This window comes from Perca flavescens, chromosome 22 (genome assembly GCF_004354835.1).
Source record: "Perca flavescens isolate YP-PL-M2 chromosome 22, PFLA_1.0, whole genome shotgun sequence".
Classification (NCBI taxonomy): domain Eukaryota; kingdom Metazoa; phylum Chordata; class Actinopteri; order Perciformes; family Percidae; genus Perca; species Perca flavescens.
In genome coordinates this window covers 15,888,251-15,910,360 of record NC_041352.1, presented here as the reverse complement: position 1 = coordinate 15,910,360, position 22,110 = coordinate 15,888,251, and the positions used below count along the sequence as shown (strand labels likewise).

The window sequence follows — 22,110 nt, the reverse complement described above, 5'->3', positions numbered from 1 at the left end:
GAACTGCATTGATTGCACAGACAGGGGGGGCATCCTGATTAGACGGGCTATGCTTCGGAAAACCCCGGTTGCAGCAAGTTGCCACCCGGGTCCTCTAATGCACATACATTTACAGCACCCCCTCCCACAAAATAGTTCCAATGTCCCGGATATAGAGCTTGTAAGACATTTAGCCTTCCAGACATGGTGGTTCTAATGAAGAGAAGCTGTTTAGATGTATTATAGGAATTGAGTTTTTGAAGTTTGACCGATACAAGGGAATATACGTCAGAATATCTTTGACCATTCAGAATGTCTCTTAAAAGTGCCATATACCCCTTTATTGTTTAGAAAGCTTTATAATACCTTTAAATAAGGAATTCGCCTACTATTAACAAATATATGCAAAGAAAAAGAGAAAGAGCGAGAGAGAGAGAATGCACAGCATAAGGGTGACAATCATGTATATAAAGCCAAAATGGCAACTTACCTAAAGTTGCTCTGAAGTCAGTTCAGTAGGTGACTGGTTCTCGCGGTCCTATTCATTTTTATAAACATTTAAATATTTACAGAAATAAGTTACACAAAATGACACATGGTAGTGCTAATTAAAACAAACGAGGAGCACTAAGAGGAGGCTGATATGCCCATTCTTTATTGATTAATTAATAATCAAGAGAAACATGCTTAAAACTCCAAAACGATCAAAAATAGAGCAAATGAAATAATGAAAAGAAAAAAGAAAAAACAATAACTGGTGGAAAATTTAAATATATCACAGCCTTGATAAGTTATTGCCCAGACAAAAGGGATTTTTGCTGGTCATCTGTTCAGTTTCTACAGCTTGGTTAGACTACATGTAAGCCGGACAGAAGAGACTGAGAAAAGGAAAGAGAAAGGCTGAGAACAAAGCCATTAGATCTTCAACTCCGTTAGAAGCAGGGCTCAATATACGCAACGCAACACACACACACACACACACACACACACACACACACACACACACACACACACACACACACACATCACACACATACATCACACACACACACACACACACACACACACACACACACACACACACACACACACACACACACACACACACACACACACACACACACACACACACACACACACACACACCCTGTGTGACTAAACCAGGAGAATGGCACCAAATACTGTAGTTTAGAAACGTAACAGTGGGTTACTGACTTTGTGGCGAACACAGGCTCAACACACCTGTATATCTTTATTTCAGGTATCTTCACTTGTAACAAGAACTACATTTCAAAGACACTGAAAATCTGAACCAAAACCTCGACAGAAAAAAAAGAAATACACTTGGTCGTTTTCAATTTAAGGCTAGCATAAAATTTAACACATTTAAAGTCAAAATAAGATTTCCTCTCAACATTTTATCTGCAAGCAAAAAATGCATTCATTTTCATTCAATATGGCATCGGTTAGGTTTATGATGACATCACATCACCAAATGTAACAGTAAAACCTTGCTGGCGTTTCAGATGTACACATTAAAGCAGTATTAAATGAATCTCCCACTGCCAAGAACTGCGAGATGCACATTCATTAATAAACCATGTCACTAATGCACTAAAAACATCCAGAGTGTAGGTTGTAAGGATGTGACTGGACTGATAACGGCCTTTTTCATACAAAATCCAAAACACATCTGATCGTTCTAAATATCTACAATCATAGCTGAGCTTTTTCAAAACTGTGGGAGGTAAAATCTTCATTTTAGTCATTTAAAATGACTAACAAGTGATAAAGCAGCTGGATGACTTCAATGTGGGTCAAAATAAGTGCTGGGAACAGCCTCCACTTGGTATTATTAAGAGCTGGAGACAAATTTGCAGTTACTCGGCTCAAAATTTGGGGAAATTTAAGGGGGCATTAAGCAGTGCATCAGGAGATCTGTGGCTCCAAATATTATGACTTACACACTAGAGGTTAAATCAAGAACTTAAGTTTCATACACATAAACAAAAATGCACTTAAGTCTTTTCGAATTTGAGAAATTGATTCCAAACAGACACAAACTAATACCAACAGACAGGCACATGTGCTCATATAACACTTAGGTTTCAGCTGTCGTCAAACTTTTTACTTTACAAAAATTTCAACAAATAATCAAGTTTGCAAGACCTCAGGCCAGTGTGTTGTGTGAAATGAGTGGAGGCAAATTTGGCAACGGTAAAAATGAATGAATCTTGCACTCCTTTTTTCTAACCATCTAAGTTATATAATTAAGTACAACAAATTTAAAGCTTGTTTACCTCTTATCAGGACATTTTCATTTCTAATAATGCTGGTTGTATCAGCACTATAAAAAGGACTACACTGGCAATATTTTATTTATTATTTTTCGTATTGTCTTATTGTTTCCCAAAAACTATTGAAACTATGTTATTGAGCCACACTGTTGCACGGGGGGACATCTTCCTGTTCATGGGCACTGTAGTTTATTTTGAGTCCATTTGTGTAAATACTCACTAGAGCACCAAATGTGTATATAGCCACAGCTAAGAATAGTCCCCAACAAATGCACTATTTGCTTCGGTTTAAATAACATTTGATAAAAACTACAGTGGCCAGCTGTTTCAGCAAATTATTTTTCCTTTTAAAAAAAACAAAATATGTAACTACATATCCATAACCTCTACAGTGACAGACTAACACACTGTTGGTTTTTGGTCTTTCCATTGTATTCGTTGACAATTAAACAGAATAAAAGTAGCCTTATCCTTCAAAGATCGTTACTGTTGGGAATGCTCACATCCTTCTGAAAAAGTAACTTAACATGTGTTGAGTACAGAAGTGTATCTAAAATTGAATTAGTAAGCTGCATCTTACCTCCTCTCAAAATTAAGTAAAAAGTGTGACGTGAGCAACTGAAACCAAACTTGTACATTCCAGACAACATAATGCTCCATATGGTAGCTGGGGAATTCCCCCGAAAACGTGCATTCAGTAGTTCTGATGAATATAAGGCATTGTTATACTTATCAGGATTCAATGGTGTTAGTTTAGATTGTGCAAATGCATCACATATTAGAGAAAAACAGAATAACAGAATGAGGGAGACCATGTAAGTTAAAACGGTTTGTTGCAGATACTTGCATCCTTCTACATTTACGCTGTAAACTTTTTTTTGAGTGATTCTTATACTGTAACTGTACGCTCTGATAATTCAGCCAACCACAATATTCAACGAGGCGGAGTTGTATAATCCTATGGGTGACAAAAGGATACTGTCTTCTTTGGCAGTAGTGGTTTCTTTACAGCCATAGAAAGAAATAATGCATTTAACTATTTTTTTTTTAATTATTTTCACATTTTTTAGGCAAGTCACGGTCCCAAGGTAGTACAACAGTTTAACTAATGCTGAGCTGAGCAAAGCCCATCAATTTGATGTCATCTGGTATTTCAGACCCCTCAGTTCCAGAGGCCTGTGAAAACAAGAGGGAAGAATAAAAAGCCTGTGAAGAAGAAGACTCCATGCCAAGTTTGCTCGCTACACGCAGGTTTCAAAACTGTTGCAAAAATCTGCTTTGCAAATATTTTTTTTGAAGGACCTACACTCAAAGATACATGATGTATACAGAAATGCTTGTTTACAAGAAAACTCCATATGGCACTTTTAAGCATTCAAATAAAATGCACATATCTTATACAGCAATGTTTGCTAGAAATATCAGTGTTCAGTTCAGTTCAATTTTATTTATATAGCACGTTTAAAAACAACCATAGTTGACCAAAGTGCTTAACAAGCGCAAAAAAAACCAAAATGATAATATACACACACAATACACAATACAAAATAACCAACAGTAGAAAAAAAGGTCAAGATATCAAAGCTCAACTTGAATTGAAAGCCAACGAATAGTAATGGGTCTTAAGCAAGGACCTGAAGGTTTCAACGGTCCGAGATGTTCTTATATGAATAGGTAAACTATTCCAGAGGTTTGGAGCAGCTGCTGAAAAGGATCGGTCACCTTTATTTTTTTAACCTGGATGTGAGCACATCGAGTGCTTGTCTTGTCTTGCCTTGAAACACCCTGTTTGTTGTTTTAACATACTAATATTGAATGAACAATAACTACACAGACAGGGAAAGACAGAGAAATGACATAGCTATTCAAATTTGATGCATTTACAGATAAAGACAAAGATGACTAATATAATGTCTAGTTCATTCACAAGGTCTGCTGGATTTTGTCAAAACATATAGTTTAGCTTATCTATTTTAAGGTGCTCCATCACATCCCTCAACTAGTATGACTGGGCCTTTGTGGGCTTTTCCAGATCAATAATTGCCCCTCTATGTAACAGGCTACAGTTCTACAGTACTACTCATTTAGATATAACAAAACTACAATCCAAAAAGTGATTTATTAGAAACAACTACTATCATTTACAGATGAAGGTGTAGCACTCACCAGTTTGAAAGTGACATTTTTATTGCCTTGGGGTTCATCAACTATTTTCTGCAAATTTGCAGCAACTGAAAAAAAAAAAAGACAACGTTTCAACCAATGAAAAACACACAAAAATGTGTATGTGCTGTGTATGTTCAGAAAGAGAGGAAAATGTGAGACGGAAAAAATTAGTTTAGTTTGTTTATTTTTTGTCCCCGTAGGGAAATTAGGTTGCAGTAGAAATCACATCATAAGGCATTTTAACGACATTAATCCAAAAAATAGAAAAGAAAAAGACAAAAAAAAAAAAAAAAGTCAGAGAGTACTGCACTGTGAGCTTTTTTTTTTTTTTAAGCATATGATCCACAAAGAGTGTTTAACCTTCAGGTAACTACTGAATTCTAGGAATAAAACACAATGTTGTGTGTAAGGACAGAGGAATGGTTATTTTTAATCACTGACCGATTACTAAGTCCCTCCCGTCCACCAGGCCTGCTGACACCAGCTCCTGGGACACACCATCTGCTGTGTCTGAAAAGTCAGAGTTTAAGAGACCAACTGTCACAGGTGGACAAAAATGTGTATTTAAAGAAAGAAAAAAAAAAAAACATTTCCTCAACAGCTGGTTTCTGTTACGGTTTTGGGAAAAATAACTGACAACTGCAGAGCTGTGTTTCTGCACCTTGTTCTCAGTGCTGATAAATATTGAAAAGAGCTGCTTTTGCTTTTTTTTAATATTTTTTTTATTTAAAATTTTGGCTGCTGTGATGGAAAGCTGATGCAGCAAAATAAATTAAACAAAAACACGAGGTATAAAGTGTCTTACTGCCATACTGATTACCCAAAATGTGGCATGCACCGGGAAGATGTCGAAATGTTTTTAACTACTTGATGATTAATACAGAAACTCCACTTACCTCTCCCTGGCATAAATTCAAAGCGGATGTCATTTAGCTCCTTTTTTGAATTTCTAAAGAGATGAAAGAAAGAAAGACCAGATCAGAGGAGTGACGTTTATCATTCATTTGTTACAGGTACATAGAAATGATGGAACTTAGACTAGGGCTGTGCAATTCATCAAAATTTTAATCATGATTATGATTTCAGCTCCTAATGATCACAAAAAGTAAAAGGATTATTTTGCACGTTACGTTTTGCAAGTAGAATGCTTGCTCTCTTGTGTTCTTAATTGGAAAAGTATCAAGGGGAATTTCACAGCTCTAGGTGTTTTCACTGTTGATTTGTTTAACTTTTTTTTTTTTAGGGCTGTCAAACAATTTTTTTTTTAAATCGCGATTAGTCGCTGAATTTCTATAGTTAATCGTGATTAATCGCATGTTTTATCACATAATTAAAATTCTATTATTTTGCATTTCAGAACGGTTTTTAAGTCCATATTAACAATGGAAAGCAATTCTTACCACTGGATCTTGATTGGGAATCAAATGAATGCAAAGAGAGTTACTTTATGAACTTGACTTTAAGATTTGTATTTGTTTATTTATTTACTGTAAACAAAAGAAGAAAAAAGAAAATAAAGAAGGGTACTAAACAACAGTCAGGAACTTGTTTATTGTTCAGGCCATGGTCAAAATTAAAGATTTAGTAATAATGTAATAACTATAACAATAACTTTTTCACCAGTAAATTGCTGTTGAACGACAAAAACAACCACCAGATGGGAAAATGGTATTTTACAATTACTGTGAACGCACCACGAGGCTACCCGTTTTAAGTGAACGCACCGTCTGTGTTGTTTAATTCCGACAACGACAGCTGCTGCGCTGCAGAACAGACTGTTACTGTTCTCTTAATACATCCATGACTGTTACGTCCCGGTGTTGGAATCCTCTACAGTGAAATACAGTCACACTTTACACGTTTACGTTTACGTTAGCTGTCAGCATTTTAACCGTGTTTAATCCAGCTTCTAGCTAAAGGTAGGCTAACGTTACCTGCTGTCAGGTGTAGTGTAAAGTCAGGCACCGAAATTTTCGTTCTTATTTGGTCTCGTTACTACCGTTTAGGTCGGCACGTTTCGGTACCCAACCCTACTTACCAGAGTCGATATAGTGTGCTGTAACTTCTAAATAATTTTGATTATTCACTGACGTCCAGTGATCACCGGTTGATGAGACAGCGTTTGCACTTTGGTTTCAATAACAGGTCGGCGAGTAGCACTCTCCAAAACAGTGCGTTGCCTGAGCCCACTAGCATCAACCTGAGTCACGTTAACTGTACTAGGCTTAGCTCGTAGGTGGTAGCTCAAGCTTGACGTGCTTAGGTGATATTTTAATTCGGCTTTACACAATGTGCATATGGCTTTCAACTTGTCTACGAGCCATCCGGGAGTTTTGGAAAATAAAAAGCGCTTATAGGCGATTAAAAAAAATTAAAAGTTAATGCTGACAGCCCTACTTTTTTTAAGTTAATACTTGCAACATCTTTCCAAAAGTCAATGAGGAATCGTGTTAAATAATCAGGATTTCCATATTGACCAAAATAATGATTATGATTTATTTCCATAATCGAGCCGCCCTGACTTAGAATGACAATTCACCTGCTGTTTACTGATTAAATAATAATAATAATAATAATAATAATAATAATAATAATAAGTCTTGCTAAAAAGAAATGTTTCAAGTCCTTTTATGTATTTGGTAATGGAGAAACATACCTTAACCTTAATACCAAACTAATGGGAGCCTTGACATCCCCTGAGGCAGCTAGCGTCTGTCAAAATACAGATGAAGACATTTGAGTAAAATTAAAGCTTTCACAAATAATAAGCACTTTTACAGGAGTAGGAGAAGGAAGGGATAGCAGAAAAATCAGTGGTTGACAGATGACAGACCCATTTTAAGAAAGTTTGATTAAAATAAACTGAGCTAGGTCAGACTAACCTGTGTGGTGGGAGCAGCAGCAGCGGGTACGCCTGGTGTGGGAGACGTAGCCTGCGCAGTGGGTGGAGTGCTGACTGGTGTGGGCTGCAGCGGAACCAGGCCTGCAGCCTGAGGTAGTTGTGCCTGACCTGCAGCCGTCGGCTGGAGTGGACTAATTAAAGGCTCAGGGGTCTGGAAAACCTGAAGGAGAAATGACATTTACAGGCACTACTACAGTGGCTTGTGATTTATATGAACCAATGCTTTATTTTAAGTGAATACACACAAAAAGAAAATGAAATGTTGAGACTTTCTGGTCTAAGCAAACGTAAGTGACTGAATGTTGTTTTATTAATCAAGGAACATGAATCACAGGAACAAACCAATCCAGTCATATACAAATGACTGCCACAGTGTAACACCAATGACTGTGCTCATATTCCAACCCAGTCTCACGGCAACTCGTGAAATGGTCACGCTATTTAATTTATTGATTCGTCTACACGGACACGTTTGTCGGGTTTTTTTCGTGGTGGTCAGCACGTTATTTAAACTAATGTATTTCAATGGGAAGCATCTTTCGTGATCACAGCACGACTACGGTAGCAAGTAGTATGAAATAGGGCTGCCACCTCTTAGTCGATTAGTCGACTAATCGGTCGTTTTGGTCTTAGTCGACGAAGATTTCTTTAGTCGATTAGTCATTTTTTATGCTTATTCATGCTTAATTACTTATTTCCAAGAAACTTCTGAGCACATTTATGTTAAACACAAGATTTAAAGTGGTGCTTTTGCAGGATTAATTGTGGAGAAACTCAGTTTTACAGATGGTTAATTAACTACATTTATATTGTGCTTTTCTAGTCTTAACCACCTCTCAAAGCGCACAACTCTGTCAATTAAATTAACTAATCGATTAGTCGACAAAATCGTATAAGTGTTAGTCGACTAAGAATTTCTTTAGTCGAGGACAGCCCTAGTATGAAATGCCAAAAATCTGCTAAGGGAGGTTAGTTGGGGTGGTGAATGGGTCAAACAACACAGGACTTTCACCCAGGAGACCGGGGATCGTGTCCCGTATGTGGCGTTTCATTACCCTGTTGTTCTTTTCCTAAACCCAACCGTCCCGTTGTTGTTGCGCGTCCCCCAGAGACCGTGGCCGTCTCCCGCGTGTGACGTTTGCTTTCCCCGTTGTTCTTTTCCTAAACCCAACCATCTTGTTGTAGTCCCGCGTCCCCCAGAGACCGCGGATCGTGTCCCAGCGTGTAATGTGTCCTTTCCCCGTTCTTCTTTTCCTAAACCCAACCTCCGTATAGATGATTCCCATTACGTGCTGACCACCACGAAAAAATAAACTAACATAAACGTGTCCGTGTACACGAATCAACAGATAAAAAATAACGTGACCATTTCACGAACTGCCGTGAGACCGTGTTGCATATTCATTACACGCATCAAAAAAAGTTCAACTGTAGTTTGGCAAAACAATCTTAACTCAATGTCTACTTCCTAAAGGTTAGGTAGACTTTTTAGTTTAAAACTGCCGTACTTCACCTGCACTGTTGACATTTAATGAATTCCATAACACAGATATTTTACATTGTGTGCCAGAGTCTGACCAAGAACATTGAAGTATATAGAAACCATGCTACTGCTACTGTAAAGAAATAAACTTTGGAAACTCACCTCCGAATTCTGTGATCCCTCCTTCACTCTTGGTGACTGCAAAAACAGATAAAAGAAGAGAATACTCAGAGAAGGATATCACTGCGATGACTTTAAGCAAAGCAAAAACAGCACGCGTGGATGCAAAGAACACACAGAAAGCAAGAGAGGTCAACGGCTCACTCGTTTACTTTACTCAATCGGTTCACTTTGTTCATCCTTTAAGGTAAATGCGTCGTTTCATTAGAGTGGGAACAAAGGTATCAAAGGCCAATAATACTTCAACTACACTTCACTAGCTGGTGCGGATATGGCTGGGCGACAGTACTGGGCGAAATATGTCAAACAGTAGATAGTTTGCTATACAGTGTCTAGCAGGGTAGCAATCCTTTTAATATCTCTGGATGTATTAAGCTATTTCAAGCAATATTGCATATCAATAAGAGGTATGATTTATGGAAATATTGGATTTACAAGATTTTAGCATCAAGGTGATGAAGTACTGTGATTTGTCAATAATTTAATTCAATGGATTAGCAAAAAAAAACAGCCACTCCTGTGTAATAATCATTTCCAGAAAATGTACTACGTCCCTATATATATTTAACCCTTGTGTTGACTTTGGGTCAAATTGACCTGTTTTCAATTTTTGTTTTATATCAGAAAATATGGGACGTAGAAATAAGCGCTGAAATTGTAAAGAAGAAAAATGTTACAATCTCATGACATAAAAATTACATTGACTTTGATAAAATAAAATATTTTTTACATATAGCCCACCTTTAGGTGCCGTTAATCGAGTTGTAAACGAGTGGAAATACCCATTCTATAAAATTGCTGTTTCTAGTTTTAGATTTGAAAAGCAGAGAAGCAGCATACTGTAAGTGAACACAAACTCAGGAGAAAGTCACACTGTTATATCTGCAAAAAAAAAAAAAAAAAAAAAAAAGTTTAAACCAACTCCAAGGAATGTTGAGTCGGATAGAAGCCCTGCAGGCCCAAATGAAGACAAACTGACTTGACTGAGAGGACGTGATGTGACGTCTGGCTGATGTCAGACACATCAGCTCAGGAATCTGCTGTCTGATTCAGACAAAGCTGCCGCGTGTTCAGGCTGTTACTGAGGAAACTGTATTCGTCTTTAAAACATTGACATGACACAGGTCCGCAGGCTCCAGTTGAGCATCAGTTTGTGAGAGTTTTGATATATAACTTGCAATATAGCTGGTAAATGTAAAATTCAGTTTGCCAACAAGTAGCCAGTAAAGCAGCATCAAAGCAGCAGAGATATGGTTACATTTTAATCCCTTGATGGGCATTAGTGCTCTAATTAAAAATCACTTACAGGGTTGACAAGTAATTTGCCTTGCATTGATGAAATGGGATTTGGGTCAGTATAAATAAAACATGATTTAAAAAAGAGAAATGGAAATACAGATGGCTTCCAGGAAAGGCGACTCTCTTTCCAAATTTTAAGAAATAAATCCTGGAAATGGTTATGCATTAAAAATACATAGCTAGTTATGTGGGCACAATCTCCTTTACAATCCCTTCCTATGAGACACTAAATATCTCACGGTTTAAAAATACGCTTACAATACTGGCTAATCGCTCCTGACAAGGTTAACTTGTGGGTCAAATTTGACTCGCATGTGATCTACAGCATGCCCACATTTCTGCTTAGAAGCGATATTGTGAACCTTTCCCTTCAACAAACCAATTGCATAACATAGCCTGGTAATTACTAGTAGTCTTCTGATAAGTTAGTGTAAAGTTACATAATCCTGGAACAAATTCACGACTATGTAGAGGATAAGAGCTGTGTGCCGATTTAAAATCAAGTATCACTTTTTACAAAGACCTCGACAGTGATAGGGCTGTTGGAACGAATACCAAAATTGGAATATAAATCGAATAGTAAAAAAAATCCATACTATTCGAATGTTGAAATTACTATAATGGACCAATAGACCCCGTTGCTCTGGACGGAGACCAGTGGAGGCTATTAGAAGCACTTTTCCGGTGATGGCCAGCTTTACTGCGCAGCCTCCAACTGAGAGAATGTGACGTGAGCAACGTGTCTGAAAGTTGTAAGTCTTCTGGTAGCTGTGCCAAGAGAAATCTCAATCATTCCCAATCTTACAGATACAGAGACTGTAGGTGGATGTAAGGAGATAACATGGGCACAGGCTAATTATTGATCACTAACATGCTAGTTAACATTAGTAATTAAACCTAAACTTCTCATGTAAGTCGAAACTGCCTGCGAGCTTCTCCTGTACTATACGGTAATTCCTCTACTATGCGACAGTAAGTCTCGTGGTTATGACACAATCGTTAATCGCTTATTTTTACAAAAACGTCTGCTACGGAGCCATAACGTGAGGTACAAGGTAATGAAGCCTTTTATACATTGTCGTGTTTCTTTGGAACTAAACAACGGACAAATAGAGTCTTTAAACGCTTCAGATGTAAAGTTATTCGCTGTCAAGTGACGTAAAAAAAAAAATGGCGGACAGCGGAATGCTAACAGGAGGTGATGGCCAGTTAGCAACAAAATGGCGCCATGATGGCTCGAGTTCTGAAGCGAAGCTTACCCCCTTGTCTCGAACGAGCCTAGTATCTTCTTATATCTGTAGTCTCAGTAACGTGACAATCTGCTGGAAACAGGTTGCTTATAAATCACTAAACTAGTTGTGACAGCACCGTTTGGCTTGGTTTTTAATGCAGTTAACATCGTTTGTTACTTACCTAGTTTATGACAAATGGTTTCGGCTGTGCTTCCTAACGTGATGTCATTGTGCTAACCGAGCACTGATAGACTTTACAACAGAGCCGCTTCCCTTGTTAGATCATGTTTCATTACTCTGTTGATTTGTGTTTGTCGCTGTGTGCTCGTGGTGGAAAATGAATGTAAACAAAGTGGCGTGCAGGTCGCCTCAAGACAAGGCTGATGGATGTCCCTCTAGTGGACAGAACGTGTAACAACAACCACATGCTTGTAGTGGCATCGACAATGCCTGAGTAGTGTAGAACATATTTAACAGGCTGCATTTTGAGCATTAAATATTTGAATATTATTCGAATATTAAAAAAAATCTCAAATGGAATTCGAATAGTATTATAGAGGAAGATTGACAGCTCTAGACAGTGAAAGCGTATTTAACCAAAAGTCAAGATGAGACCTGATAATCTAGTTAATCAAAACTGTATAAAGTATCCACATGCATTTCCCAATGCATGTCTACAGCCCTCACTCTAAGAACAAAGGTCATTCTCCTTCACGTTTGTCTCCCTACAAGGTCTTTCCTGCCCTTTATAGCAACCACGTGCTCCCTAGCTAACATGTGCAGAGAGTGTCCTTCCTTGTTAGGGGAATGCCATCTGTATTGTGGTGGCAAGTGAACAACCCTGGACGCAGGCAGCTCGAGTGGGTAGGAGAAGCGCACTTGTCTCCTGGTGGCACTAACAGGCTTCACCTGCTGCTCCTTGGCCGTCAGACAGAACATACACACATATGGGAGACTCAGTGGAGAGACAAAGGACAGACATGCTACTGCACAGACACGAGAATGACAAAATTTAAACATTGTACAGCGATTAAAGAGACAAGACATGTAGAGTGTGACAAAAGTGTTAACGTGAGAGGGAAACACGTGTTGTGGGTTCACCTCACCCTTAAGGCAGCAACGGCTGCTTTGCCCTCTTCACTTTCTTCATCCAGCTCATCGTCACTCCATTCCCATTCGCCATCCTCCGTTTTATGCAGCCGACCACTTGAACCTGGCACTCGACGTACCTGTCAACACATATGCGCACAACTGAGCCCATCTTCTTAGCAATAAAGCACAAAGTGTGCATTTTAAACCATTGACGTCTTACCCTTTTTGACCTCTCCGTTATTGTGGGCGCCCTCTGGAGCAACCTCTCATGTAAATACTCATGGGTCTGTCATAAAGAGGAAAGAAAGAGCGGTTACACCAAAATCAGCTATATCTGTTTATTCTGTTACCTGATTAAGTCTTGGAAATTGATCTGCGACCCATTATGTGATTAGTAAGACTCTTAGCTACACTGGCTTCCTGTCAAAATGTAGAATTTAATTTTAAATCCATCTCATTACTTTTAAAGCCTTCCACAACTTGGCTCCACCATATTCTGGATCAGTGACAACGACTCTCAGGTCATCAGAATAAGGACCCCTGGTTGTGCAAGACTCCCACTGATGGTCAGCCCAGTTGATGTTTTAAATCTCATCTCAACACCTATTTATTCTAAAAAGGCATTTTATTAATGCAGACTCTCTTTTAACAATTCTTGCTTATCTTTGTTGTTTCTCTTTGTTATTCAACCCTGGTTTAAAGTACTATTATTTTAAATCAAACACTCCTACTGCAACGGTTTTTTTCTTTTCTTCAAATGGTGGACATTTCATTAGCACTTGTTCCCAACAGATAGCAACAAACGATTTAACCAACAGAACAAACAAACAAAATAGCAAATACTGCAGGCTGACACAGGTCCAAGTTTGCCCATTAATACCAGAGGTGTATCTGTTCTAAAATACCTAAAAGAATCACAAAGCCTGCCCTCTGCTGTACATAAAGGGTAGTTCTTGTTGCTGACCAGAGTAATGTAGTAATTTAGGCGGTGTGACATGCTGAACCAGCACTCTGGTTGCTAGGGTACTGGGCAGCCTGGGGCTGGAGTTAGACTGCTTATCCCTGCTTTTGTTAGAAACGGCACTGTATGGTCAATGATGAGAGGAATGCTGCAATGGCCTCAGCTTGGGTCAGATACACTGACAAGTTGAGCCAAGTGAAAAGTAGCCTGACTCACACAAACACCTCAAGGAGAGACTTTTTTAATTTATTTTAATTTATTTTCATCGCTTGATGCATTACTACAACTCTTGTTCCTACATAAACTCCCAATCAGTCAATCATTTCTAAACTTCTGGAACTAAATAATAACCAACCTACAGCCATTAAGGGCAGCTTAATTTTAAACAGAGGCCATATTAGGCCATTCAGGTCCAATCACTTCTGCAGGCTCAGACCTTTACTCATCAACCAGCTCAACTGGTGCCTGAATCGGGGATGATGCTGACTCACTGTATAACTAATCGAGTCACAGGCCCAGAGGAAGCTCAAGCACCTACCTTTGCTTTCTGAAAGAATTTATGCTTCAACAACTCTGAGGACGTCGGCCTGAAAAACAGCAGAATGGAGATAAATCAGGCCTGTTATACTCTCAATAATAGCAAAAAAGGTGCAACATATGTTTAACAGAACCAGGGAAACACAATGAAACAAAAAGGATTGTGGTCAGGACAATAAAAGCAATCATATAGTAGTGAAAATCTGTAAATTAACTGTCCATAATACCACATATCACATGCTGATTTTTTTGTTGTTGTTGGGTTTAGCACATAATTACCATAATGCCTTTGATTAAACATTACTACTGTGAGCCAATATAAAGCACTGCGTGTTATATGAGACTCTATGTAAAGGCATTACAATCAACACCTTTTCTCTGGCTCCTTCTGTAGACACAGGGAGATCATCTTCCTGAAGGATTTGCCGTATTTCTTTACCATCTCCTTGTCTGTGATGCCGGTCTCCAGGGACGGGGGATCATTCTGCAGCGTCAGCATCAAGACCTGAGGACACCAGCAACATTTTCACTCAAATGTCACAAGGGCACAACACGTGGCATCTCATCAGCTGTGTCCACAGAAAGTCAGAGGACCTGACTTTGCATTTGTTTTGTGTCATTAACTCAACATTTCTAAGTAAGCTAGATTGCTCCACCGTGTCCTCACCTTCATTGGCGGGTATTTGTGATAAGGTGCGGCCCCTGTGGCAAGCTCAATGGCTGTGATCCCAAAACTCCAAATATCTGCTTTGAAATCATATCCCCTCACCTGTGGAAACAGAAGCATATATCATCTTCATCTTGTAATGACATGAGAGCCACAAATTCAAATATCAAAAACATCAACTGTGTTCATGGAAGAAATTGGTTTTCTCTTAAGGTAGACCACAAAATCCAGACAGTTCTTGGGATGGAAATTGGCTAGTTTTCAGCATTTAAAGTCATACATAATCTGCAAGTTCAGGCTCCAGTCTTATTGTATTGTCGCGGAGTGCAGTGTCGCGGCTTATCTTTCACAGGAAAGATAAGCAGCTTTGGCTAAATTCATTCATCATTCGTCATTCCATTCATTGCCAATTAGAATTGAATGTCTGTTTCTCGCCTGCTAAGATAATTCGTGTCTGATTGGGGGCTTTCTGTCGTCATGGTTACTTCTTGGCTCCGTGCTAAAGATGACCAACCTGCTCCATGACCTCTGGGGCCATCCAGCATGGCGTTCCCACAAACGTCTTGCGCACTTTATTTCGAGTGATGTCACCACCTGTGGCTAGAAAGGCACTGACACCAAAGTCTGAAGGAAGGGCAGAGAGAGGGAAAGAAAATGAACACACACAAATGACCCAAAGCAGTAAGTCAATAAAAGTATTGTCATTTTCCTCCACAGACTAGGCCTCGTATGCATAAATATACTGATATAGTGGAACAGAGTTGGCAATCCATCAGGGGTAAATGAGGTTGCAGCACAACAACAACAAACTACTTCTTCACACCTAATCTGGCTAATTGGTGACAGATGCTGAAAGATGGTGTTGCTAAATATAAAAATACCTGCAATTTGCACTGAACCGTCATCCCCAAGGAGAATGTTTCCAGCCTTTAGATCTCTGTGAAAGACAAGACAAGAATTTGTACATTAAATAAACTCCTCTCTCAAGGAGCTGTCAAAGATAAAGTGATTGAAGTAGCTCCAGTAATGACATAAAGTTATTAACGTTTTATGAAAGACTACTTTAGTTCTACCCTCAGTTAATTCAAGCGTATGGATCTCTTCTTCACTTTATTGCCCACTGATAACTTGGATTTTATACATCTTGGTTCAACAAATAGGCTTCAAATCTATCATCTCTCTACCACTCTTTTTAGACCTCATTGGCAACACACACAGTCTGTAGTTAATTTGTTCATCCCTGTTCAGCCTCCCCTGGTGGTGATAAGCGGATCCAGCAGGGACAGCTGTCTGACTGCCTGTCTGCCTCCGTGCACACTCGCACACAATTGCACAGACTGCCACACAGAATATATACGGACATCTCACTAGCCAGACAGAGTTGTCATAGCAACAGACTTTCAGAGATAAAGTCAAAGGGTCAAGTGAAAGATGAGGAAATAAAGAATAAGGATGGCGGCATTTTCACAGAGGACATCAGTCGGCTCTTTCTGCTGTCCAGGCTTTCAGGGAGTGAATGTACATTTTAAAAGAGAACAATGGGAGAAAGACTTGACAGGACAAAGAACACTGAAGTGGAATAGCCTCAGAACTGTCAGCACATTACACCACCTTCCACAACTTCTAACAAATTTCATTTGCACTAATTACCCTGAGAGTTCTTAAAACTGTACTGACAGGCAGACAAACGATTTAAAAGAGATGCAGTCTCAACAGTGGAGCAGTTCACTTTGTTACCAGATGGGGGCACTGGAGTAAAAAGCTTGCAACTTCAGCTGAAAGATGAATGCTGTTGTATCCTTCATGCAAACAAATTGGTCTCAATGAATGTAAAAAATAGACTGGTCTTTCGAGTACTGTTTTGGAGATGAGACATGACTCAGCTTCCAAGAAACAAAGGCTCACTTTATTGGGCATATAATTCAATCCAGACTATAAACGCATGCCAAATACCAGCTGTATGGGGGGGAGGGGGCAAATGCAGAGACAATTGTGGTGGTTGGAACGATTCTTGTGCTACTCAGACAGGAAATTGAAATGCATGGCTGAAACTTTCCCTGGATCACTAAAAAACCTATTACCTGGGTTCCTGAACTCTTCCTGTGGTTTTGCAGCAAAAAAAAAGTAGAGGAGGTGGAGTTGGCAATTTTGGCTTAAGCACCTCTTCTCCTGTAGCTACAAGAAGTACAATCTTTACGAGCAACCCACTCAAGGCACACAATGTGCTAAAGGATCTTAAGAATGTGCAGGTCACTGTTCAGATCTGTGTTCAAATGCTGCTGAATACTTGAGTGTAGAGGCCTCTTTAGCTAAGAGTGCTCCAGTAAAATACAACAGATGTTGTAGCAACAGGGGCAGGGAGTGGCAAACAGTGAGGCACAAAGGGAGGAATGCAGCATATGTGACATATTAGATGGCTTAAAAGCAATACATGGGGATTCCCACTGGAGGACCAAATGACTAGCCTGGCTCCGCCCTCCTACGTACTTCAGCTCAATTAAAATTTTCCTTCAGTACTCCGTCTGGGTTTGCGGTATATTCTTGGGTTTTCTCCGGCCAAATCTTAACCGGTCCAATCAGCGACCAGAAGGAGTGGCTGAGAACGATGACGTTGAGGTTGTGTGCTAGTTTGAGTTGTAGTTCTGTAATGGCGGCAGAGAAAGATTCGAGTGAAGCCATTCGGTCCGTTGTGGCAACGCTGCTGAGTATCCAGAAGTTAAAGCCCGATCAACAACAATCTTTGCTGAGTTTCGTTGGTGGCCATGATGTTGTGGCCCTCCTCCCCAGGGGGTTCGGGAAAAGTCTGATTTTCCAGTTTGCTCCGTTAGTGGTGAAGGAGCTAGCTAAGGCGAACGCTAGCGATGCTAAGGCGAACGCTAGCGATGCTAAGGCGAACGCTAGCGATGCTAAGGCAAAAGCCGACGCAACGACCAAATGACTGCTGGGATGATAAAACCTCTTCTCTTAATACATCCATGGATACAACTAGCAAGAAGTAGACTGGGATACTATACAAGACAGGGTGATAGCTGACTGTGTCAGTGCCTTCTCCAAACAGAGTCTTTTAAGTAATAAGCTCAGGCAGAATGTGGAAAAACTTTGATGTGCATTTCTGTCTAGACGAGTTCAATTATGTAATGGTTACACTAGGGATGATGCAGAGGAAGGGAAAGGGTGGATGAAAAACGGACATGACGGCCGTTGCTTGAAAAGGCCACCGTTAGAAATGTGTGCTGCCATACAGACGTCTGGGCTCGGTGGCTCTCTGGCTTGTCCCACTGTCGCTTCGCTGTCCTGACATAACCGCTAGGTGACATCAGGTCACAGTACCTTCCAGTTTATTGCACTCACCACTTCTGCCTAAAAGAACATGCTCATCCTCTACCTTGAGTGTTAGTACTTACAACGGGGATGATTTACATCTGGTAATTTGATATGTTGCTTTTTAAGGATTAGAGGGGACGTGCAGAGTTGACCACTTGAGGCTAAAAGTCAAGTCTGGGAGTATCCCAAAATACTTTTCCTGGTTTACACAACCACTGTCCCTCTCTCAGTGAGTCCAGTCATGAATACTAGTGCTTGTGATTCAGGGTTTAGCCTGGGCTAATAAAGTACTGTATTTTAATGAGGTATTGTGGGTTCAGGCCAGGCCAATTAACAACTCTGGCCATGTCACAAGACCTGCCAACTTATCATCTCATGCCCACATTTGTCCAAGAAAAAAAGACTAGCTATTGGAATGCATTTTGCTTCTACATGCCCGGAAAGTTGACCTATGCTAGTTGTAGAAAATAATCCCCCCCAATGGAGAATTTACAATAAGTTACAGTGTTTCCCACACATAGGCTAATTTGTGGTGGTGCACCACAGAATCAACACCGGCCGCCACATATTGCGTTTCGTTATAAATGTTGTTTTTTTAAAACATAAAACAGCGCATATTCATTCAGCTGCATTTCCTTTCCCTGCTCTCCGCTGTCTCTCGGTCACTCACGGGTCTCTTTCATATAGGACACACACACACACACACCCACACACACACCCACACCCACACATCAAAACGAGAGAAGACAGCTGGCGAAATTCACAAGTTCATGAAAGGTTGGTATCTCGTGAACACCTTTACACAATCACACATTAAAAAGTGCTATAAAAAGATTTTATATTCTGAATACAATGTTGTCAGTGTGTTAATGTTGGAGTTCCGACCCGACTCTTAGCAAACAAGCTATTGTGCCCGCTTTAGAAAGTTAACTAGTCGCAAGTTTGTGGTAAAATGCAGTTGGGTTGTCGAGGTCAAAACACTATATGTAGCAGCTGTGAATCAAATAAACTTATTATAAATAATGTTATGTCATTTTTTACTCTTACACTGAATGCAATGTTTGCTGCTCCAGATGAGTATTGAAAAGTATTTTCCGCAACTAAAAAAGGAAAGTGTTGAGGATGAGGACCAGCCCGAACCGGAGCTATCAGTCTGAAACAGAGCTGAACAGTCCGACCAGTGTAATTAGTTATGTTATTAATTTGTTTACAATATTTTCAGGCTTCAACCAGTGCTGCTCAAGCAGAAAGACCGGGTCAGGGAGAGAAAGCGATAGATTCGTTAGGCATTGAAGAAAGAGTAGGAGAGGAGGACAGCATCCAACAGCGTGTCCTCCTCAGTTTTTGATACTTGATTGTTACGAAAATAAGTATTTTACCCCCAGGTTGGGCACTGAACTCTAGTGTGGCTAATAATCACGATCAAGACTTGAAATGATCGTCAAGACATTTTGAAGTTGTTCAATTAATGAATTAATGAGTAACCTTTTGTGCTCAAAGACTTTTTGTTTCACATACTACGTCAAGATGAGTTTTATATGAATCAAGAGCATAAAGCTATTAATCAGAAGCCTTTTACTTCCAGTGTCCTCAGAGTTCTTACATTACTCACCGTCTACATATATCTACAGTATATGACACGATCAGCTTGTTCAAATTCACAATTACAACTAATCTCTAAGAAACAATATCTTAATATTACTTTAAGGAGGACTTACAATTTAAATATGCTCCACTCAGATAAAAGACAACCCACGTAGCTGCGTTACTCACAAAGAGTGATCAAGGTGATCTGATTGCATCCATCTTGCACTCATTCAAGAACCCTGAAGGTTCACTTTGGTTCACTGCAGCAGATTGTAATGCTGAGAAAAAGGCTGCAGAGTGCAGACAGTCATTAACATTCACAGGAGAGGAGGAGGAGGAGGAGGAGGAGGAGGAGGAGGAAGAGGGGGAGGAGGGAGGAGGAGGAGGAGGAGGAGAGAGGAGGTGGCGACACAATGCACCATGCAAGTTCAAAGAAATACTGTAGCGGAGAGGAAAAAAGCCAACCTGCACTTCAAGTCCCAACTCCTACTAGTGATCCATCCACCATATCTTACAATAGTAGGCAGGATTACGCTGGAACAAGCACTGAAATTTGAAGCTTATTTCTCTTTGTTAAATCACATTGAAGCCTATCAAAATGTTCCCAGACACTAAATGTGTCTGGGATGTTATGCCATCAAGGAATATTGAAAAATGAGCAGGATATGTGTGGTCTCTATATATTTATGACCTGCTGAAATGATAGCCAGGCAGTAGCCAGATGGGAACAGCCACGGTATGAAACTGTCAAGAAGATTAATCACTCTCATCTGGCAGCAGCGCACCTTGCAGCTTCACCGGGTCACCTCCTGTGACATCACATCCTGGTGCCAGGCTCACAGTGCCCCTAACAGGGCTGTAAAAGAGGGTTTATGAGATGCCCTGTGGGTCTCCTATGGAGATAAAATACCTCCCCTCTTTTAACCGTGCACTTTTTGACCACAAAAATATATTTCCTTTGCGTCTCTATTTGTGACTGCTTTCTCCATACTGCTGAATATTATTCTCATTTGTTTTTCCAAATCAATTTTTCATTTATCAATTTTCCTTTAATCTACAGCAAGACACTCTCCCAGAGGCGGCACAGCAATTACATGATCATTACTAAACCACATAGCGAGTAATTTGCCAGGCAGAGCCCTCACATGTACCCTCAGAAGAAATGTCAGGTTTCAGAGATGAGTAAGCAAAGAGCTCCCCACAACAAATAATTAACTTGCAGGCCGATTTTCGAAGATTCAACTGACAATATCCAGACTATTCTTCTCTTATCATGTGCATGTTGCCTAATATAGAAAAGTAAGACACACCAAGGGTGGTAGTGAGGTGCTGATCACTGGAGGTAGACTTGAAAATAAGAAAAAAAGTGTTGCACACTCTGACTCCATACGCATATCCTATGCATATGACCCTGGGACACAATTTTCTTATTTCCATGTGCATGTTGTCTACCTGCTGCTCAAGTTAGAGGATAAGTGTCACCTCTGAATCACTGACTTTCCGAGCTGCTGTGAATGTGGAGGTGGAGCAGTTCGCCGTCATGTGGTAAATGTCTCTGGTAGAGGATACAGCCCGGGCCGTGAAGACTCTAATTGCTTTTCTGCCGCCCTGGGCTGGATGGAACATATCATGTGACACTTTCTCGCTTTCACCCTCCTCGTCAAGCCTCAACCCCTTAAATCTCTCAATCACCCGTGTCCCTGGGGCTCCGACTCATATGACCCAGCTTACACAGGAGGGACACGTGTACATCAGCCGACCTCGATGGACTGACCATAGCTTCTCCACTCTCAGCATGTCAATGATTTTCAGTGCTGGGGGATTACCTCACAATTCCTTTTCCACAAGTCACACCTCAGAGCCTGCGGTGGACACAAGTGATAAAATCCTTCGACAGGGCACTGAGTTAAAGGCAGGTTTCACTTGGGGAAAAACATTTCCGTCTCTCTGGCACTGACCGATAACCCTGTCACATTATGCTGAAAGTGGATACTTAAATGCTGCAGCAGAGGCATACCGCAGTGGATTTTCCTTTTAATTAACACAGTCATTTGAACAGTGTAATTCCATACATCTCTACCTATAGTTTCTATAGGATACAGCAGTTTTCTAATTAACAGGTTAATGAGTCAATGCTTAATCTACACAACCCTCATCCCATGGTCAAAGCCTTAAATCAAACCTCTCTCTCAGGCACGCTACTCTGAAAGCTGCTGAACACTTAACCAAGCCGAAAAGGTATGCATTATTTACATGTGTGCCAGTGGAAGAATTAAGAGACGTATGATACTTGAGTAATGAATATTAAATACAGAAGAGGTAGTGCGATGACTTCTACAGCCAGTATTTCAACTGGGTTCATTTTAACAGCTTGAGCGTGCAGACTTAGCCAGGTCTTGAACTG

At 40.0% G+C, this 22,110-nt stretch overlaps 1 protein-coding gene across 1 annotated transcript in view; it reads right to left on the bottom strand.

Annotated features, from left to right (window-relative positions):
- Positions 1-2,361: 2,361 nt before the first annotated feature.
- The window catches only part of oxsr1b (oxidative stress responsive kinase 1b), a 48,186-nt gene continuing 28,437 nt past the window's right edge, over positions 2,362-22,110 (bottom strand). Inside the window, exons 5-18 of the mRNA XM_028569780.1 lie at positions 15,677-15,732; positions 15,310-15,419; positions 14,796-14,897; positions 14,500-14,633; positions 14,130-14,178; positions 12,851-12,916; positions 12,645-12,767; positions 8,990-9,025; positions 7,325-7,504; positions 7,099-7,154; positions 5,339-5,391; positions 4,884-4,952; positions 4,443-4,507; positions 2,362-3,452 (exon numbers count right to left, since the gene is read on the bottom strand). Coding sequence (XP_028425581.1) covers positions 3,378-3,452; positions 4,443-4,507; positions 4,884-4,952; positions 5,339-5,391; positions 7,099-7,154; positions 7,325-7,504; positions 8,990-9,025; positions 12,645-12,767; positions 12,851-12,916; positions 14,130-14,178; positions 14,500-14,633; positions 14,796-14,897; positions 15,310-15,419; positions 15,677-15,732 — 1,174 coding nt within the window. The 3' untranslated portion in view covers positions 2,362-3,377. The remainder of the gene's footprint in view (positions 3,453-4,442; positions 4,508-4,883; positions 4,953-5,338; positions 5,392-7,098; positions 7,155-7,324; positions 7,505-8,989; positions 9,026-12,644; positions 12,768-12,850; positions 12,917-14,129; positions 14,179-14,499; positions 14,634-14,795; positions 14,898-15,309; positions 15,420-15,676; positions 15,733-22,110) is intronic.